The 26,326-nt window shown below is 49.6% G+C and overlaps 1 protein-coding gene across 3 annotated transcripts; it reads right to left on the bottom strand.

Moving 5' to 3' along the window:
* Positions 1–1,768: 1,768 nt before the first annotated feature.
* On the bottom strand, positions 1,769–15,024 carry POPDC3 (popeye domain containing 3). Of its 3 annotated transcripts, none has more exons than XM_068160460.1 (4): positions 15,013–15,024; positions 8,445–9,170; positions 6,508–6,616; positions 1,769–5,685 (listed from the first exon to the last, which is right to left on the bottom strand). In XM_068160460.1, exons 2-4 carry the CDS (start codon positions 8,933–8,935, stop codon positions 5,380–5,382), a joined length of 906 nt encoding a protein of 301 aa, XP_068016561.1. In that variant the 5' UTR covers positions 8,936–9,170; positions 15,013–15,024; the 3' UTR covers positions 1,769–5,379. The 3 variants fall into 3 exon arrangements, with proteins under 3 accessions (XP_068016561.1, XP_068016558.1, XP_068016560.1); XM_068160457.1 differs by lacking the exon at positions 15,013–15,024 and adding an exon at positions 14,320–14,488; XM_068160459.1 differs by lacking the exon at positions 15,013–15,024 and adding an exon at positions 13,718–13,777.
* Between the last annotated feature and the right edge of the window lie 11,302 nt (positions 15,025–26,326).

Consider the following 26,326-nt stretch of genomic DNA (forward strand, 5'->3'; position numbering starts at 1 on the left):
GAAGAAGGACAAAGAGGAAGCAAAGGGGAGGCAGAAGAGGAGCCTATGGGATTGTTTAAGCAAGCAATAAAGAAGGCACATGGGATTTGAGAGTGAAAATACATTGTGGGGGGGAGGAAAGGTAAATAGATGAGCTCATAAGAACAGGGAATGGGCATGAGGTAGCTTTCTTCAAGGGTGTTGTTTTGGTTTTTCCTTTGCAGAAAGACACAGAAGAAAACAGGAGTGTGGGGGGGGAAAGGGAACATCCCATGAAGGAAAAGAGTGGGGAAGGAAAAAGAAACAAGGGGGAGAGGGGAGGGAAGGCAACATCCCCTGAAAAGAGGAAAGTAAACCAAAATAAATGCCAGGAACCAAAGCTGAAGAGCAAAGAGCAATTGAGGAATGCAAAAGTTTGGTCCAAATGCACAGAGGTGGAGTTCAGCTGTGCATGGCATAAATGACTATCAAGATGTGTGCTGAGTTAACTGCTTCATGCTGCTGTGACCTTTGAGAATCAAAAATCCATGTTTATTCATTAAAATTAGAGGGAAATAAGTCCAGTCATCTGAGTAAGGTTTATTACACTTCCCTGCTCTGTAAGGAAAACAAACAAACAAAGGCAACAGACCAACCCCTAACACTTGAGGCTAGAAACAGGAGTACAGACCACAGTAAGCATACAGGGGTAGATGATTATTGCTTGTACATGTAGGATTAGCTAAAGCACAGATAGCACTGCATTAAAAAAGTACATGGAGCATTGTGTAAAGCACTTCCAGAACTAGAATGACAACGACTGTGGGAAAGAAAAGAAGTACACATAACCTGTAGAGCCCAAACCAATATCAAAGGTGGGGCTTGTTCCAGATCTCATTCCAGAATGTTTCTTTTTATTGTGGTGTGGGGTTCCCCCCCTCCCCCACTACTGCTTTCATTAATGCTATGGATAATGAACTTCTCTGCTGAAGGGACACTGGTTCTGCAAAGCAAAGAAAATGGAGCATGGTGCTGGCTGCATGACTGGCTTCTAAGAACATTCCCTTTCACCTCACCAGGGAGGTGTGCTTTAACATGCTGGGAGAGGATCTGACCTTTCTGCAAGTGAAAGCAGGACAGCCCTGGTTTAAAATATTTTGCTTATTTGGAATTTATCTAAGCTAAATCTCTTAGCAAAACAGAGCAGCTGCGAGTGGATTTGGTGTGTTAAAGATTTGAACACAACCCAGCTGGATGAACAAAGGCCTTGAGCAACCTGCTCTAGTGGAGGGTGTCCCTGCCCATGGCAGGGGGGGTGGAACTGGATGATCTTTGAGGTCCCTTTCAACCCAAACCAATCTATGATTGTATAGAAGCACATTAAGGATTTCCAGCACAGCAGCTGCTTGGCAGGGACTGCTGCAGCTCAGCCCCCAGCAGGCAGGGACTGCTGCAGCTCAGCCCCCAGCAGGCAGGGACTGCTGCAGCTCAGCCCCCAGCAGGCAGGGACTGCTGCAGCTCAGCCCCCAGCTGGCAGGGACTGCTGCAGCTCAGCCCCCAGCTGGCAGGGACTGCTGCAGCTCAGCCCTGTGCCCTCCCCAGCAGGCAGGGACTGCTGCAGCTCAGCCCTGTGCCCTCCCCAGCAGGCAGGGACTGCTGCAGCTCAGCCCCGTGCCCTCCCCAGCAGGCAGGGACTGCTGCAGCTCAGCCCTGTGCCCTCCCCAGCAGGCAGGGACTGCTGCAGCTCAGCCCCCAGCAGGCAGGGACTGCTGCAGCTCAGCCCCCAGCAGGCAGGGACTGCTTTGCCTCACTTTTGCTACAGAATAAAGGTATTTGTGTGTATCTCTGGGGTCATGCACATGGGAAGATACAGGCTCATACCCAATGCATTTTAAACCCCTCCCACAGCTCACCTGCTGGTATCCCATAACCTACACTTGGCCCCTGGAAGTCCAAACCCAGCACTGGGGATCCTGATTGTCTTGTACGCTTCTTAGGAGTCCCTGAAACCCGCACATGGGAAACACTAAACAGAGATGGGTGCTGAGTCCCCAGCTCCAGCATGCTGCAAGCTCTCTGGGATCATCCAGCATGAATCCAGCCTGGGGACAGGGATCTACTCACCTCCTTTCACAGATCTGAGATGCTTTAATGCTTGCCTGTGACATGTGGTTGCTACAGAAGGTGGTGGTGGTGCTCACTGCTATACAATTACATAGCTAAAGCATTTATCTTTGAAATGGGACTGTTGGCTTTGGTGTCTCTCAGTGCCAGAAAATGATTACACCCCTCAGGCTCCAGCTAAGCTTTGCTGGACAATTGTTAGTGTACACAACACACCCAATGGGAGTCACACTTAAAGCAGTTATTTACCACCATGATTTTATTGCAGTTGTTTATTTGCATGACTTCAGTGTCTGAGTTCTCAACCCTTTTTATCATTGTTTAGCTTCAAACCTGAGGTAGGGAAATAATCCTGTCCCCACACCAGAGAGCTCTTAAATTAGGAGCTGTGGTGGAACTGACAACTGAATAAGACTCCCTAGGAATCCACAGCAGAAGAATAACTGCAATAAAATTCTTTCTGCTCCCACAAGCTTTGGGGACTCTCCTGCCTTCTTCCCAGACCATGACAATGTTTAACAACATTCATGGCTTGCAGAGTGATGAATTGGGTCCAAACCCACTGCTAGGAGAACCACCTGCAAAGCTACCCCCTAGGAGGAACATGATCTCCAATCCTGGGGCTTGCAGCTGATGTGCTCGAGCTGCCTTTCTCCTGCACAGTCCTGCTGCTGAAGCTCCACCTACACAGTTTGATTCATGAGGATGAGGTGGCTTGATTTACATGCTAAGTTCAATTAAGTCTTTTTGAGTCACAGAAGTGGAATTAGAGGAAGCAGCAACAGAAGGGACAGAGACACAGAATCTACAGAAAGGAAAATGAGCATGAATTAAAGAGGGGGGAGAGAGAAGAAGGTGCTTTCCCTGGGGAGCCCTGAGCCTACTCTATTTTTATGCATATTAACAGAACCAAAGTAATTCTTTTCAGGAGGGATTAACAAATCAGCTCAAGGTATTTATTTTGTTCTGCTGTACAAAAAAAATAATCTGTTAGAAAATAACACTTTGGGGTAGGAGAATCTGCATTCAGTTCCTACAGAAAGGAGACACATTTGATCTGTTAATTCCTGCATTTGGCAAAGAGAGATTCATTTTTCCCTTTCGCATATCAATAGTTTTCTTCTACCTCTGTTTCATTTTAACACAGGGCCTGGAAGACCTCTTTGTAGAAGTGGATAGATTCAGATTGGATGCCAGGAAGAAGTTCTTCCCCATGAGGGTGGTGAGAGACTGGCACAGCTTGCCCAGGGAGGCAGTGGAAGCCTCATCCCTAGAGGTTTTTGGAGCCAGGATGGATGCGGCTTGGGGCAACCTGCTGTAGTGTGAGGTGTCCCTGCCCATGGCAGGGGGGTTGGAACTGGCTGAGCCTTGAGGTCCCTTCCAACCCTGACAGTTCTATGACTCTATACCAGCAGAGTTAGTGCTGCCATTCAATTTTTCATGTGTATATGATGTAGCTGGGCTCAATATTTATCACTTGCAATAACTGAGAACTGCAGAGCAGTTCTTCCACTGCAAATGTAGCATCCCCACATTAAGCCCATGCCTTTTGTGGGTTAGTTTGTGGCTTTTAATTTTGTTGTGATGGGGCAAAACTGCACAGTTCTATCCAAGCATGTATCCACTCTCCCAGCTCAACACTTATCTATATGCATAGCTGCATAGACAAGATGACCTTTCAGGGTCCCTTCCCACCCAATACATCCTGTGATCACCTTTCAAGCACAAAGCTGTATCACTGCTGAAGGGCTTAAAATAATAACTCCCAAGATCTAAACTCAAATGGATACCTGCACACACACACACAAGCACACAGTGGCTGTTCAGCAAATAAATACTGACAATGTGATCTACTTCCAGATCTACCAAGCAGCAATAGTCTCATAAAATAGTAATGCTTCTGATTTTTTGATTACTGGCAGGCACCAGGCAGAGCAGCAGGAAGGGGAGTTAGCAAAGACATTCAGACACTTCTCCCAAAGGCACAGTGACCTCAAGGGTCAAAAATAGCTTTCTCCTACTGCAGCATGAGCTGGTGCTCCCTTTACCCACCACAGAACGAGGGAGAAAATACCTTCTATAAAGATCAAGAGTTCCTAGGCACAGAAATGCAACTCTGGAAGCTGAAGGAGAATGTTTCAGTCAAACCTGTTTATTGCTGTGGCTGGTCTTTCAGTTTCTACCTGGCTGAAAAAGCCCAGAAAGATTGTGAACCGAACTCCAGCTGTTTGGCAGTTGGCTGATGAAGAGTGTGTGCTGTGGATGGCACAAATGGCACTGGGGAAGCCTGGGTCCTTTAGAGCTCCTATAGCATCACAGCCTGGCAGAAACCCTACACAATCATTGCCCTAAGCTCTCCATTTGCAGCAGCTGCTTTACTTTTCTGCTGCCAGCCATCACATTCACATTTGTTTTTCACCTAATACTTCTTTAGGACAGCCAGAGAGAAACCAGCCACTCATGGGACAGGATTTGCTGTTTCTTTGCTGTTGTTTAAGGATCTCACTGCACATATCAAACCCCTGTCATTTCTTTAAACCCTAAAGCCAACACAAAGGCTCTTAGTCTTCTCTCTCCCCCACTCCCCCTTGCAATATTCTTCATGTTAACTGAGACAATGTGGCATAAATTCATTACAGTAAAGGTGGTGAGACACTGGAACAGGTGTCCCAGGGAGGTTGGGGATACCCCCTGCCTGGAGGTGCTCAAGGCAAGGCTGGATGAGGCCTCGAGCAACCTGGGCTGGTGGGAGGTGTCCCTGCCCATAAGAGAGGGTTGGAACTAGAAGATCTTTAAGAGGTGCCTTCCAACCCAACCTATTCTATGATCAAACATGGGAGTTAGAGACAAGCTGCTGCATTCTGAAGCAACTTCCCTGTTTGCATGGACTGCACACTGACCATACCTCATTATGGCAACTCATTCTGAGAGGGGAGAGCTGTAAATACCGTTAAAAAAAACCCCAAAACACAGAAAACCACAAACATAACCCCAAACACAACACAGAGGCCACAACAGTTACAACAGAACTTCAGCCTGTGATGATTTGTTTTCCTCCAAAAGTAAGGAGATGAAGGATCAGAAGAAGAAGAATCAACAGGAACTAAACATATTGCACAGACAGTCCCAACGCAGAAGCCAAGCCGCTGGCTCTTGAGAGGAGAATCCAAGCTGCTCCCATGGAAGTGAGATGGCACCTGGCAGTCACATTTGGCTCGACTGGATCTCATCCTGCTTCACCACTTGGCATTTCCCTTCACGTCCCCTTGGGAAGGGCTGCAGCAGAGCTTTCCCCTCCTAGGAGCCGCAGTTTGTAACCCCCGTGGGCTTGCGTCGGGGGGAGCCTCTCTGCAGGCGGTGGGGGGGCTGCACTCGGGGGGTCTCTGGCAGGGAGACGTGGTAGAAGTTGGGCAAGCGAATGTCATACCTGAAGCCCTGCCCCACCTGCACCCTGTCGTTCAGGGCATAGAGTTTCTCAGCAATGTCACTGCCGATGAGAACCGAGAAGAGGCGGGAGATGAAGCGGTGCTTGGCAAACAGCAGGTACAGCTTCTTCCTCCTCCAGGCCACGTACCTGCAGTCTGTCTCTGCTGTCAGCGTCACCTGCGGCACAGAACAGCAAAATCAGCTGGGTGAGAAGGCGGAGAGCTTGCTGCTGCTGCCGCTGCCCTTGCTCAGAAAGCACCCCGGTGCTCTCTGCAGCGTGCCCTTCACATCCTCACACCCACTGCACGTCAAGCTCTTTAGTGCAGCCTGAGCGCTCTGCAAGCCTGCTGCATGGGAAAGGGGACCCTGGGAAGGGACTGGACACTGCCAAGGTGCCTGTGCCCACACTGACCAGCAGCCCCAGCCTGGATGCAGGATGCCAGCACCCCAGCCTCCACCCTGCACTCCCTGCTTCCCTCGAGCAGCCCCAGTGCGAAAGGCAGGTCTAAAGAAAGCTCTCAACAAATGCCATTTGCCCTGGTGCCTCGAGAAATCAGATCCCACACAGGCAGGGGCCAGCGTATCAGTCAGATGACAGCAGTGGGAGGGCTCAGGATCACCCAGGGGCAGCCCTGACTCACACTGTATGCCAAGCTGTCCCACAAGCACCCTTCCCCACTTCACCTGCTCAGCACCAACTTCTACCCACCTCCTCCAAACTTGGTTTCTCAAGGCTGGATTTTAGCACAGCCAAAGAATGCAGATGGAGTCTTCAAGCAAGCCCCAAGGTGTAGCAGCAAGAGGCAAACAGCATAACCAGCCCAGGGGGTAGAGAGGGCTTCCCTTCCCAAGTTAGTGGAATTCCACTTGTTTGCTTCATTTCCCAGATGAAACCCACAACGAAATGAACTTATTTCTACACCAATTAGTGCCTGAACAGTTTTCTGTAGGATTCATAAATGAGATAATAAAAGAAAACCAAACCCCTTCCACTTTTACCTGGAAAATTCCTTCTTCTGTGGGCCTCAGGGAATCCCATTCAGGAGAATCCAGAAACTGAAGAGGAAAAATATAGTGCAGGAACTCCCCATCGACTGTCACTCTGATCCTAGTGAGGTAAGATGTGGTAATTTGTTAGCACTACCTGTGCAGCAGCAACAGCTGCAAGAAGGTGGAGTTATTTTTACTCTCTGAGGAGTTTGCACATAGCTTTGAGGGCATGGAAAAGCAGTCAGTGGCCAAGAGCATCCTAATTGTACTTGTAAACTCAACTTGATCAGGGCCATTGGAAAGGGAAAGATAACTCTGCAGCTGGAAAGCAAATCTTCCCAGGCCCTGCTCAAGACAAACTATTCTCTCTGGGGCAGGTCCATGCAGCTACATGCAAGCTGTGTCATGAGGAGAGGGGAAAATAAACACTGCATGTAAACCCTGTCTGCCTCCTTCACTTGCAAGCCATGGGATATACTTCTAGGTTTGGCAAATATGCATTTTAGAGAGAACAAAGCAGCAGAAGGAGGGAGTGGGAAGCAGGAGATCCCCACAGCATGTGTTAGGTAAAGGTCTCTCAATGTCTAACAGGAATTACATGGCCACCTGACTGCCTCTAGAGCCAGCAGAGCAGCATGGAGGTGTGGGACCTCTGTGTGAATGCTGTGGCCTTCCACAGGTGCCAAAGAACATGTTTTGGGTCTTTTCTTCTCCTTTTAAAATGCTATTTACATTTGAAGGCACACAAGCAGGAAACATATGCTTGAACTTCACAGGCTAAAAGGAAAAAACAAGAGCTGCAAGAGTCCCCTTTTTATGCCTGCTCTGCAAAAAATAAGCAGCAGCAGCCCTATCCTGCACCAGGGAGGGTGGCAGGAACTCCCTGCATGCTTACAACTTGGCTGGGCAGGGAGAAGGATGGACACCTCTGCTTCAGGATGACCAAAAGCAACCTCCATGTGCTACTTTCTGGACAGCTCTCTGAACCAGGGCATCACTAAGGACAACTGCCCCAAATCCATATTATTCCCTGCAAAAATTCCTACATTATCTGTGTTCCAAGCTGCCTACAGATTCCATCTGTCCAGGCAGCAGGCTGTCAAAATGAACCTAGAAAGTGTCCCACCAAAGACAAGCCCATGGCCATCATATGCCTTCTACTCTGGTGCTGTTCCAGTATCATCTCCTGTACATTACAAGAACTATTTGCCTTCAGGAAAGCATCAGCAAGGCTTCCAGAAGGATCTTCTGTAAGCAGGGGGTACCAGCAGGTGGATTAATTGCCTCAGGGTGTACCTAAGGGTCACTGTAGTCTCACTTCTGCAGGTCTTGATAGGGCTCAACATGTCCCCTTGTTACTGAAGGGCACTTCCAGGCCTCCTGCTCTCCCTTACTCCTCTTCTCCTCCCCAGCAAGCAAGCAAGCAAATACAACCTGTATCAAAGTCAACTTCTCCACTACACAGAGTTTCCCTTACAACATTCAGTTCCAGAAGGAACTTTTAGTCCTGCTTCAGATGACAGCAGCACAGAATGATAAGCAAGATGCTGTGCTCAAGCAGGCAGCAGCTAGCAAACCATGGCCTCAATGCTGAAGCACGTTTGTTGCCTTCATTTGCCCATCCTGCTAAGTGCTATGATACAGTGGTCTGGGAAAAAAACCCAACCAACCAAAGAACAAAGCCCAAACCTTTAAATCCTTTTCTTTAAGCTATTACAGGCTTTGTGCTCAGTGTTTCCACGCTGGTGCTGCCCCAGACAAGTCTATTTAGCCTATTAATATTTATATTCCTTGCATTAATATTTAATCTATTGTACTGGAAAATGAACAAACAATACATACAAATCAGGCAAATTTGGGGGGTTGGGGTTGGGGTTTTTTTTGGCTTTCATCTCCAAGAAGGATGGGGGGGAAAAAAAAGAGCAAGTCTGAACACTGATACAAACCTGCCTGACACAAGCAAGGACAGTTTATCAATAGGTGTTTTGCCCTGCATGGCATAACAGTGTTCCTTCTCCAAGGTGACCACTTCTGCATCACAGCACAAGACAATCTTCCTGTAAACAGTCAAGGAAATTCCCAGAGGCTGGAAGAGAGCACTGTAGAGCTCCTGGAATTCTCTGTCAAAGGAAACGCTCCGAACTTGGTAGGTAACGTATATGAACTGGACGAAGCAGATAGCAAACAGTATGAAATTCCAGGAGAAGATATCAGCAGCACAGACATCCAGCCAAGCCCAGACAGAGGAGCAGAGGAAGCCCAATCCAAGCAAGCTGAAGACATAGAGAAGCCCAAAGAATCCACTTCCACCCATGAAGCCCACAACAAAGAGAATACTGCCTAGGTGGTAGATGGATCCCTCTGCCTCCTGCTTCCAGGTGGTACATGTTGGGTGGGCATATATCAAGCTTTCCCAGAAACTTCCATTTTCTCCCATGGCTGGAATAATTCTTCAGTTCAGCTGGACCTTGGAAGCTTTTATTCACCAGGTGCAGCTTCCAGGGTCCTTTGCTTTCCCATGCTTGCAGACTCTGCTCAGCAAGGTCATGCTCAGCTTCGGGAGGGAGGGTTTCCAGCAGCTAGGAGGCTGATGTTCTCAGAAGGCAATGATGTTTCTCATCAGTTCATGCACTGTTTTGGCTTGGGCTGTGTCATCTGGAGCCTCACCTGATCTGGAAGAGTGAAGAAAAAAAGTGTTTATAATTTATACATGTTCTCATCACTTAAACTCTATCAAAGCTTTTATTGTCTCACACCACCGACTGCGTTGCAATCTTCCAATCCCCCTTGTAGCCCTTAAGATTCACTCGACTGCGGTTGAAGCTTCTGTATCTATGGACCTTGTAGCTACTGTAGAATCACCACTGAATCCCTGCAAACTTGCACATCACATCCACAACATCCTGGGACAAGCCTGACTGCTGGGAAACCACTTGGACCTGAATCTGCTGCCTGCAGGTCTCACTTAATGCCCTACAGAGCTCTTGGGCAAGAAGTGACAACAAACTCTTGGCCTTTTGTCACCTCCTCCAAGCCACTCTGGAGTTTGGCCAAGCTACTCTCATGGAGTTGAGCAAAGCTGCTCTCTGGTATCAGAGGCAAAGAGCTACGCCTCCAAACAGCACAAAAAGGGAAATCCTGGCACCATGGGAGGTGGCCTTTCCTCCTCCTCCAAGGGTCACGTGTACAAAGCTGTCCTGTGTAAGGAAGACTGCAAAGCTTAAAGACAGGTCTATAGAGGTTCTCTCATTAAAACAAAGAAAAAACACTTTTCAAAGGGCATTCACCAAGCATTTACCATTGCAACTTCTGCCATCACACCACAGACCAGGTTTTATTGTTTAATGCTGTAAAATATAGCAAATGAAGAGTTAAACACACTACCAAAAAGCCTGCAAACCCCCACAAAATAAACTTAAAAACAATGCATCAAGCTCAAACCAAAGGCAGCTCTCTGTGCCTGCCTCTTGAAGTCAAAACACCTTCTCCCACCTGAGAGCAGACATGGCTGAAATTGCAAGGCCAGAGTCGATCAGTAGTGCCATCAGAATGGCAACCCAGAGTCTTTTACTGTCTGCTTCTTTTCCTGGTAGGCAGCAGGGAAGCTAAGCAGTTCCTTGCAATCTGAATGATTAGCTTCTCTAGAATACCAAAGGTAGCTTTCTTGTTGCCCTCAAGAGCCACAGAAGTCAATGCTTGAAGTACTGCTGGGGCTGCTGTGCTATTAAAACAATAATGAATTGATTTACTGCAATTCTGGGTTTTTTTGTTGTTCTGTAGCTGACTTCTCCAAAGCAGCCTAGGAGCCCATCTCAGACAGCAGCTAAGCAGCTACCTGAGAAAACCTCAAACACTGAGGACAGGTAGATCTCTGAAATGATTCCTTCCCTAGACCTTCCAGAAGCAGCCTTCACCCCCTGGAGCCAGTATCCCTCCCTGCCAATGCTTTTCAAAGAAGGGATTGTCTATCAACAAAGGCTTTAACAAGAGACATGCCTGCAACTGCAGCAGCCAAGCCTCAGGATCCTGCTGCTTGGGTGAGTGTCCCCAGTGCCAAACAGAGTGGCTGCAGCACAGTTCTCCCTCCCGCAGTCTCCTTTCCACACAGCATAGCTTCAACAGGAAGGGCAGCAAGAGACCCAGCCACATGAGTCAAAATGAGTCACTCAAGGCACTCTCATGGGAGGAAGGAGGATGGATTTGCTCTCCCTTGGGCTTAGGGAGGCATCCTGTGTCTGACTGATGTCTCATCACTGTGTGTCACCCCCTGGCTCGGTGCTCCGAGTGTAGGCTGTCACTTGGAAGGTAAAGCATCCCAGGCCTTAGGAAAAGAGGTCAAACTGCACCACTGCCAGTCCCTCCAGTACCCTGGTGGGTTCCAGCTGCTGAATGGGACCCTACCCTGGAATATTCCTGCTTCTCAGAAAGCAAGCCTTCTGGGAATGCTCAGAGCTGGGGCACACGCAGCCACCAGTGGTGCTCCAGGGCTTTCGGGCCAGCTCTGAGAAATAACCACCGGGGAAGTGACACCTTTTGGGGACAAGCCCCTGCTTTGGCCAGACAGAATTTATGTTCCTGCCTTCAAGACTGTTCAACCAAGAACCCTCCTCAGTGAGCTGCTGCCTAACCCTGGAGACACCCCAATGCCATCTCTACATCGAAGCCAATGCTACACACAATCCCACCCCCCAACAGCACGAGGGTGGCGACTGGTTGTCCTCACCAGGCTGATGAAGCACTCTGGTTTGGAGGAAGCAGTTCTACAACAGGAGCCTTGCCATGGGATTTATAGCTCACTGAGCTTGGGAAGGCCTGATGCTACTCTACAATGCCCTCAAATTCCTGCTAATATTTTTAAGTGGAAAAAGGCTGGGCAAGGGAGAAGGCATCGAGAGGGGAAAGAAACTCCACATCAATACACAGCAGCTTAAGGTTCATTAGAAGCACTGCATACAGTGGAGCTGCTATTATTTAGTCTTTAAATATTTCAAGAGCAGCTTACTAGACGTAGCTTCCAGTACTTGAATGATTCCTCATTTATCACTGTACAAATCCCCAGTGCAATCCTCTGTGGCTGCAAAGCCAACATTGAAGATGTTGCCTATTTTATCATCTAGACAGTATCTGGCATTTAAAAGAAAATATATTACAGATTTTCTTCCAATTTGAATCAGAATTGATGAACCATGAGTACATGTTGTACTCCTGCCAAATTAAGAAGACTAATCCCCTCCCTCCTTCCTTCCTTCCTTCCTCCCCCTCCCCCCTTTCATTTTCCCTCCTCCCCCCCCCAATCTTCTGCTCCTAGGAAACATGAGCAGGGAATGCCTGTTGGGCATCTTTTAAACTATGGATTGCTAGCACCTGGGTCTATTTGAGCTCTTGCATAGTGGCCAAATACTAATGCAGGGGGTCTGCTTTATTGTGTTTTATAACAACAACAACAAAAAATTGCAAAGGGGAGCAAAAGTTGAAGATTTTCTGCAGTTCAGCTCTTAAATTGGTAACAGAAAGCAGCTACTGTGTATTCCACAAGCACTTCAGAGCTAGAGTTAATGAACTCGAGCTGAACTCTGCAGGATTCAGCTTCAACAAGGTTGTAGGATGTCACAGTGCCTTCAGAAGGGCACATGAAATCAACCACCTGAATGCAGTCCTCTCCGAGAAATGAAGTTCACAGGGGCTTGGTTCATTGCACTATCCCCCAACAACTCCAGCTGGACTACAGAGAAGCTGTGCCATGAGCCATGTGTTCAGACAGCACACACCCATAGAGTTGTTTCAACTGCAACAACCCTTTAAGACCATAGAACCCAACCATCAACCCAACACCACCACAGCTATTAAACCATGTCCCAAAGTGCCATGTCCACAGGTTTCTTGAACACCCCCAGGCATGGGGACTCCACCTCCCTGGGCAGCCTGTTCCAAAGCCTGACCCCTCCTGCAGCAAAGAAATGTTCCCTAATCTTCAACATAAACCTCTCCTGACACAACCTGAGGCTGTTCCCTCTCATTCTATCACCTGCTGAGCCATAAAACCCACCACATTTGTGTGCCCTCTGAGCTCTCAACCAGAGTGAAACCCACTGAAAGTAGTGAGGATGCCCTGGTGAAGCTGCTGATATTTATCTTGACTGAAAGGCTCGGGGCTAGAAGTTCAGTTCTGCTCCTTGCTTTACTGGAGCAAATATCACAAGGCTTTACATGCAAACAAGAGCTGGGCACAAGCATGCATATGGCACTGGTTTAACATAATTTTCATTAGTCTGCTGCCTATGAAAGCCAGAAGACTCTCAGTTTCACCACATAACATAAATCAAGGCTTTGCTCACTGCACAATAACCAACTTCTGCTTGGGCAGCAGCACATCCACTTACAGGTGCTGTATCATCACCTGGACTCAGAGTTCATCTCACTAGGTACACACCAAAAAGGTAAAACAAAACCTCACCTCTGAAGAGCCTGTACACCTAACAAAAAGATTAAATGCAGCTTCAGCTAACAACCCCTCTCTTGATGCCTCAACTTTCTGTCCTCAGCTTCCATCACCACAGGTTCTCCTGCCACAGGCTTTGCCTTTATGGTTACCTGTACACATTTCCTTCTGTTTCAACCCCTGTTCTCCTCCCTCCAGGGTTTGCTATTTTGCAGGCAAGGCATTGCTCAAAAGAAAACTCCACATTTTTGGACTGCTTTCTAACCTGGCACCACACAGAACTTTGTGGAAAGCCTGAAGAGCGAGAGTTCTGCAGATGTGGAAGTCACTTCTTCGCTGTGGTCAGGGAAGATGTTTTTCCTTGCATGTTTACAATTAGATTCCCATCAATCAACCAAGTGGCAAGAAGCCCTAGCTCTGGGAGCCAGATTTCATCAATGGCATCTTCTATAACACTACCATGATTCAGTATCACAAGAGATCAGCTGTATAAAACATTTGCCCATAAAGTGATTGGCAGCTTAAGCACACACAAAGCTTTAGGGAACAGCTGAAGAAAACGTAGTGCAAATATTAGAGTTTGGAAAGAAATATTATCGTTGGGGGAAGAGCAAGTGTTTTGTGTTGTTTGTTCTGCCTTTGAAAGAAACAAATGCAAACCAGAGTTGTTACAGTTAGAGAATGGTTGGACTCGATAGTCTTGAGGATCTTTTCCAACCAAAGCTAAGAGTCTATGAAATACAAAACCAGATCTAAATTTCAGTGTTCATCTGCTCTTACCGTTTGCTAACGGAGAGAGGGAAGCGCCAAGTACCGGCAGGTTATGGAGCAAACCCCTTGTCAGTGTCAGAAATCCCGGATCCCGACTTGGTTTTACGACAGCCGAAACGGTCCCCGGGTTTGCTCCTGTGCGAAGGGCAGCGGCTGCACCCCGGCTGAACCCACAGACCCAGCTCCGCACCGGGGACTCTCACTTCAAACAAGCCCTAGAGGGGAGCGCCGGGCGCTGCGCCCCACGTCCGTGTAATGGGGACACGACAAAGCTCTTCAACTTCTAGCCGGGGCTGGCAGCGGGCGCTCCGCTTCCTACCGTCGGGGCCGCACCATGTCGGGACCGAGCGCATTTCCCCCAGCGCCGGGACCCCGTCGCACACCGCCCGGGCCGCCGCCGGGTCCTCCCCCAACGGCCAGCCCCATGCTGCCACCTTGTCCCCGAGGTGGGTGCCCCCGGAGCGCAGCGGCGCAGGAGGCGGTCCCGGCTCGCCCTTGCCTCCCCGGTGCCCGGCAGAACGGGGCGGACTGGAGGGCGCCGACGAGGGGCGGGCGGAGGCAGCGCTGGAGCTTCAGCCCGCCCCGGCGCCCGCCCTGCCCGCGCCCCTTACCTGCGCCGTATCCCTGGAAAAGTTTCCCGGCCGCCCCGGCGGGACGGGGACCGGCTCTGGCTGCCGCTCCTCGCCGCTCTCGCCACCGCCAGCACCGCGTCCCGCCGCTGTGACTAAAATAGGCAGAAGCCGGCAGGAGGCTGCGGGCGGCGCCAGCTGCGAGCCGGCACCGAGCGGCCGCAGCGCGCAGGCGCCTCCCGCCGGTCCCGGGGGGCTGCGGGCGGCAGGGCCACCTGAATCCGACCGAACCGAGGTGAGCCGAGCCCGGAGATGTGGCGGGGTCTGGAGGGTGGAGGAGAGAGGACCGACGCTGGCTGCAGAGCCCGCTCTGGGACGGCGAATCCCGCGGCGGTGCCACCGCTAAGCTCGGACGCTTAGCGAGCCCGGGACTCGCACGCCAAAGCCTCCGCTCCTGGGACGGGCAGGAGATGCTGGTGCCGCAGGTCAAACGATCGGTTTGGAGTAAATAAAAAGCCAGATTTGTTCTCTTCCACCCACTCCCCCCCAGCAGCTTCTTTCTGCAGCAGGGACACGGGGCCCCGAGGCAGTCCGCGTTCCGTGGGCACCGCACCTGTCCACGCACCCCAACAGGGTCTTTTCGGGTGGAAAAGACCTCTCGGGTCATCGAGTCCAACCAGTATCTAACTCTGCCAAGTCTGGCGCTAAACCATAGAATCTTAGAATCGCTAATACCTTGAACAAAATCATCCTCAGTGATCCCCTTTCAGAACCAGCCTGATCTTCAGCAGGGACTTAGAGGTGTCGGTACAGTGTCAGCACACCAGCTCCTCAGCGCTGGTAGCCACGAATGCGTTGTTGTTGATGGGAGACACAAAGTGATCACCAGAACAAGAATTCGTTGTTGGGAGGAGACAGATTTTCAAGTAGTTAATGCACAACAAACCACAGCATATGGAATGTGCAGCTCCTGCTGCTGCAGAAGCTGTTGGTACTGCTGAAGTTTCCTATTCCTACTACTCATCTGTCGAGGTTGCAGTGTTCTAATAAACCAGCATTTAGATAATTTGAAACATATTCCTCCCTCATCTTCATCATAAAAAAAAGATGGGGCCTGAGTTGTGCCTGGTTGGAAGCAGCAGTCAAGCCATCATAACTCACCACAGACACAGAGGTCACCAAGGAACAGTTCTGCTATTACAAAATTAATTCCACCAATTCTACATCAAATATTCTGTAGCACTGTAAGGCTGAGCCTGCCACCGACCTTCCCCCAACATCAGACCTGAAAAGCCTGTAGGAGACTTTGTGGTCCTGGGTTGAGGAAGAGAGTCTCCCTTAGCAAACACCGTGCAGAGATAGTGGGAAGGCACCTGGCCAAGGGACCACCAAGGGCCAGCTGGGAAAGGGCAGCAGAAAGTGCAAGATGTGTTGCAGGTGTGCTGGAGAGGAACCTGAACTGGCATCTCTGAGGCAGTCACACTGTTCAGCTGTGAAACTGGTCAGGACTCTCTGGCTGGTTGTAAACAGCTTTCTTCTCATACCCACTCTCAGGTTTATGAGGGTACCTTAGATGCACCTATCTCTGGGCATGATCCACCCTATGGAAAGCCTGACAGCTCCATAAAATGTGCAGACTGCCTTGCTGTCAGCTCATCCACAGCCCTGCCTCCACACACCACTTGCAGTGTTGCTGCAGCCAAGGCAGGGGTACCCCAGCACGCACCCAAACCTGCCCCAGGAGTGCTGCTTGGCTGTGCTGGTGATTTCCCCCAGGCAGAGGATGGAAAGAAGCTTAGTGTGTGATTTCACTGTCTGGAGAACAGCCCCACCAGTAACCTCTTAAGCAGGGACATTCCTTACAGCCTTCTCCATTCTCTCTGAAGTGAAGTAATGGTGTCTCTTACAACATGCTGTCCCCTGGGAGGAGATGTTATCAATAACTCTGTTTAAGGAGATCATTTTTATATTTTTCATATATATGTCTTAGTGTTTAATAAATCTCTGCTGCAGCTTTTTTTTTTCCTTCCCCTGCATTGTCCTTGGTCAATAAAATAAGGCATGGAGCAGGGGAATGTGGTAGCAGGTGAGGTGATGAATGACCTCTTTAAGAATCAATGTGCTTTCCCTCTCTGGAGGTAATACTGTGCTTCCCAGAGAGCTGCAAAGGCTTCTGGTGTAAGAGTTCTGATTTCAGAATGAGGATCAAACCCTACCTGTACTTGGGAAAGGTTTTGGCACACTTTTGTGTAGCTGAGTGCTCCACAAACCCTTCCTCCCTTCATTTTTGCATGCAGCAGAAGTAAAAAGAACCAGAACTGCACTTTGATAGCAAATTACTTTTTCTTTCCACCTCCTGCAAGCAAGGCAGCAAAGTCATGTTGTAACACGATGTAGTCCTGTGGTTGGAATCATCCTGCAGCACTGAGCAGAGCTCCAGCTGAAAACCTTTTTAGAAGCATCCTTCAATTAACAGCATTCCCTGGCAGGGATGGGGGAAATAGCTTCAATTTAGGCAAAAGAGGTTTGGTTTTCTAGTGTCCATCAGTCAAATAAAATGCTAAGTAGTGCATTTATGTTTTTATCCTTTACAGTTGTAAAGGCTTTCAGATAACAGACTGGTGAAGGACTTTTCAGGGTGTCAGGTAGTGATAGGACTGGGGGGAACGGATCCAAGCTAGAGGAGGGGAGATTGAGATTAGATGTTAGGAAGAAGGTCTTCCTCATGAAGGTGGTGAGACACTGGAACAAGCTGCCCAGGGAGGTGGTGGAAGCCTCATTCCTGGAGGTTTTTAAGGCCAGGCTGGATGTGGCTCTGGGGTACCTGCTCTAGTGTGAGGTGTCCCTGCCCATGGTAGGGGGTTGGAACTAGAAGATCCTTGGGATCCCTTGCAACCCTGACAAATCTGTGATTCAGTGGAGTATCCTCAGCTGCAGTCAAGGGAAGAGCCTTAGGTTTTCAGAAGCTCTCCACCTAGGTTTTCATAAGCAAGGGTCTGGGGTTTCTTGGTGCTAGGAAGATGCACCTACAAAAAAAAGCATTAGATTAATTGCAGGCGGAAGCCCTAGCAGTGAACAGAGCCAAGGTGAGCCCTAGTGGGCAGGCTTGCCCTAAAGGCTTGTGGAGCTGAAGAAATACTGCTCAAATATCTGTCAAACCCCCTCTCTCTTCAGTATTAACTCTTAACCTTGAAGCATTCAAGGGGACAAATATCCTGTAGCGTATCAAGCTGCTGTACTCCAGCCATGGGGGTACAGGGGAGCAGCACAGCAGTGTGGGGAATTCTGCATTGCTGTTTTCCACCTTCTGCCCATGTTCTGCACACAAAGAAGTGCAGCTGGAATAATCTTAAGTCCATGCAAACATCTGTTCTTGCATCTGGTGAGGGGTTTGGAGCACAAGCCCTGTGAGGAGAGACTGAGGGAGCTGGGGTTGTTTAGCCTGGAGAAGAGGAGGCTCAGGGCAGACCTTATTGCTCTCTACAACTACCTGAAGGGAGATTGTAGCCAGGTGGAGGTTGGTCTCTTCTCCCAGGCAACCAGCACCAGAATGAGAGGACACAGTCTCCAGCTGTGCCAGGGGAGGTTTAGGCTGGATGTTAGGAAGAAGTTCTTTGCAGAAGGAGAGATTGGCCATTGGGATGTGCTGCCCAGGGAGGTGGTGGAGTCCCCATCACTGGAGGTGTTTAGGAAGAGACTGGATGAGGTGCTTGGTGCCATGGTTTAGTTGATTAGATGGTGCTGGGTGATAGGTTGGACTGGATGCTCTCAAGGGTCTTTTCCAACCTGGTTAATCCTATCCTATCCTATCCTATCCTATCCTATCCTATCCTATCCTATCCTATCCTATCCTATCCTATCCTATCCTATCCTATCCTATCCTATCCTATCCTATCCTTGCACTCATTTAGTTCTAGACTTGCCTGCCAAAGTGGTTGTCAGTAGTACTGAACTGTGGGGCTGAAATTCACCCTCCATGTCCTAATTCTGTGGTCACCAACACAAAATGGACTTCACCCCTGTAAATGCAGGTTCCCTGAGCTGCTGGCCATACCCACCACAATCACTGCTCTTGCATCTTGCTTCAGAGATACTTCAGACACAGGCACAGCCAGCAAGGCCTGAGTGATGTTTAATCCAAAGGCACAAAACAGGAAATGGGCTCCTTTGAGTGTTGCCTTTCTTGTGGTGCTAATGAATTACAAAATGTATAGCATCAAAATAAATATTCTTGAAGTTGCTTCCTAATGCATCACTTGGACAATGTGCCTATTCAGTTGTGTCAATGGTTAATTATATTCTTGCCTCCTTCCTGGAATACAAATGCTTTATCCAGAGAGAGTAAGACAACAGACTCATTCTTGTGGTTGCCCATTCAGTTGTGGGTTGATAGAGTGATCCCTTTCAGAGCGTATCCCGACAGCTGCAAGTGGCTGTGACACAGAGGAAAGCTCCTGTCACCTTCAGCAGAATGAGATGGGAGCAAGTCTGTTCATCCAGCTGTGGCTGATCAGTGCACAGTCATTAAATACCAAGATGATCTGGAGCCCTGTGATAAAATGCAGGCTGTACCCTGCCAGGTACAGCCATCATCAGATGGGAGCCTTTTTACAGCACTCCGATGCACAGAGGTGAATTATTCCAGAGTATTAAACATTTCATTAGTTCCTGGCTTCAAGATACAGCTTTAAATGTGGCCAGCCTCACAGGAAAATATGAAAACCCCATCATCACTGGAGGCAGTGCTTAAAGATTGCTGTTTATGAAAAGTTCAGAGAGTGCCACTGTGGAAGAGCCTCAGGAACCTTCATGTAGGTGTCGTCATCTCTGCAAGGCTGAAAAGCAGTTGCTTATTTGCATGATGACATTTGCATCCCTGTGGAAAGATTAGGGAGGAGAGGAGGAGAGGAGGAGAGGAAAGGAGGGGAGGAGGAGAGGAGGGGAGGAGGGGAGGAGGAGAGGAGGAGAGGAGGAGAGGAGGAGAGGAGGAGAGGAGGAGAGGAGGAGAGGAGGAGAGGAGGAGAGGAGGAGAGGAAAGGAGGAGAGGAGGAGAGGAGGAGAGGAAAGGAGGGGAGGAGGGGAGGAGGAGAGGAGGATGCTCTGACAGTGGATTGAAATAAGCAGATCCCAAGCTTCACTATTGCTTTTTGGCTTCCAAGCACAAGACACACAGAAAGCCTTCCCTGCCAGCTGTCCTTCCCATCAGTGGAGATGATTAGTGATGCTGGTTCAGATACCCAATTAGTTAGGTGTCAGTTAGCAGGTTACTTCAGTCTAGTAAGTCAACATGGGCATCTACATGGAAAGAAAGGAGCCCTGGAGAATCAATTCAGTGTTTCATCTTGCATAATGTGAAGTGGCCAGCTTGCAGTGATGGGAAATGAGGAGGGCAGAAGCAAGCAGGAATGTACCACATGTGGCTGTGGGATGTGATGTCTTTGGGCTGTATGGATGAAAGTTAAAGACAACCAATCCAATCCCATCCCATCCCATCCCATCCACGAAGGATCCATCCTTTACATACTCCCTGTAGTAAAAATATGTGATCCAAGCAAATGTTCAGCAAAAAGGGAAATACTCAGAGTTGTCTTGCAAGGAGGCTGTGGCAAAAGAGAATCAATATCTCACGGAAGAGGAAAGTCAAGGCTTAAGAATGTGACTACTTTGTAAATGTTTTGGATGACAAGGAAAAGGCAGAGGTCTGAACCAGAGCTGACTGCATTGGATGGTGCTCTTTATCTTCAAAGTGCAACATTTGCATGTGGAGAGAATGACATTTAGACAAAAGCCCCAAACAACAGCAAGGAGAACACAGTTCCTTCGCCTGCTCCCCTCCTTGGTTCAAACCTGCCTTTGCTTTTGCACAGGCAGCTCCTGGGACTTAAGTCAGTGGTCCTCTGGGAGAGCTCTCTCCAAATCCTCTATCAAAAAGGAGACTCTTCTGAAGTGCAGGGGAGTTGAAGCATGCTCTGGGTGAGGAAAGATTTGGGGAGGTCCTATTGTTGAAAAGCCTCACCTGGGACAAACCCCACACCCCAGGTGTTGCACTGAGTGCCATAGCCCAGTTGGCTGGGCTGAAGCTAGCAGGTGGCAGGATGGTGAGCACCTTCAGGTCACAGAATCACAGCATGGTGGGAGTAGGAAGTGGTCTTTGGAGATCATCCAGTCCAACCTCCTGCCACAGCAGGTTCACCTAGAGCAGGTTTCACAGGAACATGTCAAGGTGGGTCTGGAAAGCCTCCAGAGGAGACTCCACAACCTGTCTGGGAAGCCTGGGTCAGGGCTCCTGCAGCTCCCACAGGCTGTGTGGCAATGAGGGAGGGAAAACCTGAGCAAAGGCTGCTAGGGAGACTGTGACCTCCCTTGCTCTCTTCTTGCAGGCTGCCCATCAGTCTGTCTGAGCAGAGCTGGGCATGGCTGCTCCCCCTGAGCCAGCATGAGGGAGGGCAGAGATGCTGGCTGCAGGGAGGTAGCCATCTCCTGGAGCCAGGCCCTGGCTTGGCACCATCTCCCTGGGCTGCTTGGGCAGAGCAGTCCTTGTGAATGCTACTCAGCCACTGCTGGCAAAGTCCACATTTCCCTCTTAGTGCCAGAAAGCCCCAGGCTGGCCATGCTCCTCAGCCTGGGGCAGCAGCCATCCCTGCTTCCCGACACAGGAGCTTGCTTCTGGCTTCCTCATCCATTGGGGCACAGATGAAACAAGTTCTAAGCAAAGCAGAACCAGTGTGTGGTGTGGCATCAGGACAGCTGTCCTTGCCTCCAAAATCCTCCCCTGGGGCTTCTGTGGCATCAGAGAACATCTGGCTTCTGAACATCACCTCCAGATGCTTACAGGGACTCTGCCTCTACACATGACCAGACTGCAAGAGCCTGCAAAGAAGCAGTCACTGGGTTAATGAGCTCCCTGGAGACTACAAATCATGTGTCTGTGCCATGGAAATCAGCAGAAGGGTGCAAGTGCAACAAAGTATGACAAGTTAGCAACTATTGGTGCATCAGGGCTTGGGGACCTCTCCTCCCCAAACAGGAGCACGGTGCTGCTCTCACCAGCACGTACAGGAGCACCTGGGCTGTGTGTCAGCACTACAAATACCTTCTGGAGCCAGCCCAGGGGCCGTTCAGGGGGGCAGGAGGTTAGAACACAGACACTCCTGCTGGGCAGGCAGGTACAAGCTTAGCTAAGAAAATGGGGAAGGTCTGAAATTCAATTTGGGGCCCTCAGAAAGAGCTTATTCCATGGAACTGTCATCCCCTTCAACACTCCCCTTCATCTTGCTCTCCCTTAATAAGGATATTGCCCTCCAATTGAGTTAACTCTCCTGGTGCTTAACTACTTTAAAAGAGTATCTCACTCACTCTTTTCATCACCTCTGCTCAGGTGTGTTTTGCCTGCACTTGTTTACAGCAGCTGGGAACATGTTTTTCTTCTTCTTTAGTACATTTCTGTCTCTGGTTTTATCTTCACAGTTTGTAGTGTGTGGTCTGCCTAAACAGACTCAGCCTAAAAGAGTGACACAGGCAGATACAGAATTAGCCAGGCTGGAAAAGACCTTTGGGATCATCCAGTCCAACCTATCACCCAGCACCATCTGATCAACTAAGCCATGGCACCAAGTGCCTCATCCAGTCTCTTCTTAAACACCTGCAGTGATGGTGACTCCACCACCTCCCTGGGCAGCACATTCCAAACACTCTTTCTGTGAAGATCTCCATCCAGCCTGTGAGGAGAGGCTGAGGGAGCTGGGGTTGCTTAGCCTGGAGAAGAGGAGGCTCAGGGGTGACCTTATTGCTGTCTACAGCTACCTGAAGGGAGGTTGTAGTCAGGTGGGGGTTGGTCTCTTCTCCCAGGCAACCAGCACCAGAACAAGAGGACACAGTCTCAAGCTGCACCAGGGGAGGTTTAGGCTGGAGGTTAGGAAGAAATTCTTCACAGAAAGAGAGATTGGCCATTGGGATGTGCTGCCCAGGGAGGTGGTGGAGTCACCATCACTGGAGGTGTTCAAAATGAGCCTGGATGAGGCACTTGGTGCCATGGTTTAGTTGATCAGATGGTGTTGGGTGATAGGTTGGACTGGATGAGCTCAAAGGTCTTTTCCAACCTGGTTAATTCTGCATTCTATTCTGTAAGACTCATAAAGATTCCACCCCTGTCAAGCTGTGGAGTTACAGATCTAACTGCAAAGGCTAAAACGGGGCCTCAGAGGGATCCCTCTCCCAAAATGAAGCTGTTTGGAAGTGTTTGTGAAACTGACAATTTAATTGTGCTCTTGGAGCCTGGGACTTTGGGAAGGTCATCCTGCTTGCTAATGCAGATTGCCTGCCCTGGTGCCAACAGGCTGTGTACCACTGCACACAAAGGGTGAGGAAACACTGCTGAGAAGTGCTCTGCTTTTGCATGTACTGCGTGCCCAGGAAACCAGGCTGAGTGTCAGTATTCAGTATTCCTAAGGTTGGAAGAGACCTCAAAGATCATCGAGTCCAACCTGTCACCACAGACCACATGACTAGAGTAGGGAAGACACTACTGCCCACTGCAGGCTTGAACTCACGACCTTCCCATTAAGGATCTGATGCACTACCAAGCTGAGCCACCCTGCTCCCCTTTGAGCCACCCTGCTCCCCTTAAAAGAAACCCACCCAACGTGGGGCTCAAACCCACGACCTTGAGATTTAGAGTCTCATGCTCTACCGACATGTCCTGACAGGGATGGCAAGCTCAGGTACTGCACATGGAAATCACACAATCACCAAGGCTGGGAGAGACCTCAAAGATCATCAAGCCCAACCTGGCACCCAACACCTCATGACTAAACCATGGCACCAAGTGCCACATCCAATCCCCTCTTGAACACCTCCAGGGATGGTGACTCCACCACCTCCCTGGGCAGCACATTCCAGTGGCCAATCTCTCTTTCTGTGAAGAATTTCTTCCTAACCTCCAGCCTAAACCTCCCCTGGCGCAGCTTGAGACTGTGTCCTCTTGTTCTGGTGCTGGTTGCCTGGGAGAAGAGACCAACCCCTGCCTGTCTACAACCTCCCTTCAGGTAGTTGTAGAGAGCAATGAGGTCTGCCCTGAGCCTCCTCTTCTCCAGGCTAAGCAACCCCAGCTAAAGCTACCTTGTGCTAATTCATTGGCCTGTGAGTAAATAAAAACTGCTTAGTGCTAATTCATTGCCCTGTGAGGAAATAAACTCTAGTTTGTGCCAATTCATTTACCTGTGAGGAAAAAAAACCCAAATCCACCTTGTGCTATTTTTTTTTTCCTCCTCTTAGTAAATAAAAAACTACCTTGTGTTATTTGTTCTTCATGTGAATAAGTAACTACTACCTTGTGCTAAGGTTTTTCCCTCTTAGTAAATCAAAACTACCTTGTGCTGATCTCTTTTTTTCCCCCTTAAGAGTAAATCAAAACTACCTTGTGCTATTTTTTTTTGTCTTGTGGATAAGCAAATACTACCTTGTGCTATTTTTCCCCCCTCTTAGAACAAGGGAGTTTTTATTTGCTAATATTTTTCCCCTCAGAGTAAATAAAACCCCACATTGTGCTAATGTTTGTTCTCCCTGAAGAGCAAATGGAAACTACCTTGTGCTATTTATTTTTCCCCCTCTGAGTAAATAAAAACTACCTTGAGCTAATATTTTTATCCCTGAGAATAAGCAAAACCTACCTTGAGCTAATGGTTCCTCCCCCCCCAATGAGTAAATAAAAACTACCTGGTGCTAATATTTTGTTGTCCCTGTGAGTAAATGAAAACTACCTGGTGCTAATTTCCCCCCTCACCCCTGCTAAGATGGAATAATTTGTTCAAAGACAGGAAGCAGAGGGAGGGAGCAGAGGGTGGGAGCAGAGGGTAGGTGCAGAGGGAGCAGAGAGTGGGTGCAGAGAGTGGGTGCAGAGGGAGGGTGCAGAGGGAGGGTGCAGAGGGTGGGTGCAGAGGGAGGGAGCAGAGGGTAGGTACAGAGGGAGGGAGCAGAGGGTAGGTACAGAGGGAGGGAGCAGAGGATGGGTGCAGAGGGAGGGAGCAGAGGGAGGGAGCAGAGGGATCAGAGGGTGGGTGCAGAGGGAGGAAGCAGAGGGTGGGAGCAGAGGGAGGGAGCAGAGGGAGCAGAGAGTGGGTGCAGAGGGAGGGTGCAGAGGGAGGGAGCAGGGTGTGGGTGCAGAGGTAGGGAGCAGAGGGTGGGAGCAGAGGGAGGGAGCAGAGGGAGCAGAGGGTGGGTGCAGAGGGAGGGTGCAGAGGGAGGGAGCAGAGGGTGGGTGCAGAGGGAGGGAGCAGAGGGAGCAGAGGGTGGGTGCAGAGGGAGGGTGCAGACGGAGGCAGCAGAGGGTGGGTGCAGAGGGTGGGTGCAGAGGGAGGGAGCAGAGGGAGGGTGCAGAGGGAGGGAGCAGAGGGTGGGAGCAGAGGGAGGCAGCAGAGGGAGGGTGCAGAGGGTGGGTGCAGAGGGAGGGAGCAGAGGGTGGGTGCAGAGGGAGGGAGCAGAGGGAGGGTCATTCTTCATGCTGATGCAAGATTTTAAGGGGAATCCTGCAAGAAAAAATCTGTCCTGGGCCCTGTGCTGTGTGACAGCAACCATGGGAGGATGAAAGCGGGGGGTGGGGAGTGGGGTTTGCTGGTGGTATGAAGTTAATCATTTGTTCAGTGTGGTGAAGATGGTTGTGCAAAGCTGCAGGAGGATCTTGCTAGATGGAGTGGGCAACAAACCTGCAGATTAGATATGATGTAGGCAAATATGGAGGTGGAGGGGGGAACCAACCCTAATTTCTTATATATATATATGAGATGAGTTGATTGCTTCCCTCAGCAGCAAAAGCTCTGGGTTGTGATGGATAGCTCCATGCAACCTATTTGTGCTTGTGAAAAGTGTGCAGTCACAAGCAAAGCCTGAAAGGAGGTTGCAGAGAGGTGGGGCTTGGTTTCTTCTCCCTCAAAACAAGTGATAGAATGAGAGGAAATGGCCTCAAGTGGCACCAGGGGAGGTTTAGGTTGGATATTAGGAGAAAACTTCTTCACTGAGAGGATTCTCAGACACTGGAACAGGCTCCCCATGGAGGTGTTTGGATCTCCATCCCTGGAGGTGTGGAAGAGGCAGTGATGTGGTGCTGAGGGCCATGGGTTAGCACCAGGTAGAGCTAGAGAATGGTTGGACTGGCTGAGCTGAGAGATTCTCTGATTCCACATTTGCTTGGCAAGAGCAGCTCTGCTCTGATCAGTTCTGTGGCTGGTAATGACGGGTGAGGGATTTCAGGAAGCATCTTGGGGGTGCAGACAGCACTGCTGGGCTCTTTGCCTTCCTCCTGGAGCTTTCTCAAGGAAGGCAACAACATCATCCTCGGTCTGCAGCAGTTACATTTGCTTCTGTTGCTGTCTCTCATCTCTTGTTCTTATTCCCCACGCCTGACGCTGTCACACTCTGTCCTTGGCCAAATGGGTTGCAGTGAGTGTGTGTGACGTCATGAGGAGGATTCTGAGCTTCAAAATCATGACAAGAGAGAGCAGATGAAGTCTTACAAGCAAAAGATCTCATTTCCCTGAAACAATGCTACAGTGAGATGGAACCAGAGAAGGGATTTAACCAAGCACAGCAGAGGGATAGACAGAATGGTTTACAAGTAGCTGCTTGTTTTTCTCTGCATGGATCAGAAGCTCTTTGCTCTCTTTGGTGACCAAACCCATCATTGCTCCCTGAAGGAATCCCTCAGACAAAAAGCTGCTTTTAGATCAGTGTCACAAACACCAGCAGAATGACTGCATAGGGCAGCAAGCCCGAAGAGCAGACCACTCAAGCTTGTGGCTCTTCAGCACTTTCTGGGACTGGATTTGACTCAGTGGATCCCCACTCCCTGCATGGACACCAGGGAAAGCCCCTGGTGAAGCCCAGCACAGTGCCTGGGAAGCTGCATGAGCTGCTTGGGAAACACTGACCTGGGCTGATCAGAGAGGCTGTGCAGTCTCCATCTCTGGAGGCATTCCAAACACACCTGGATGTGTTCCCTCTGGGGGATCCTGCTCTAGCAGGGGGCCTGGGCTCCAGTGACCATGATCTGTAATAG

The sequence above is a fragment of the Melanerpes formicivorus genome, unplaced genomic scaffold, assembly GCF_026170545.1.
Source record: "Melanerpes formicivorus ecotype bairdi unplaced genomic scaffold, bMelFor1.0.p_v2 SCAF_50, whole genome shotgun sequence".
In the NCBI taxonomy this organism is placed as follows: domain Eukaryota; kingdom Metazoa; phylum Chordata; class Aves; order Piciformes; family Picidae; genus Melanerpes; species Melanerpes formicivorus.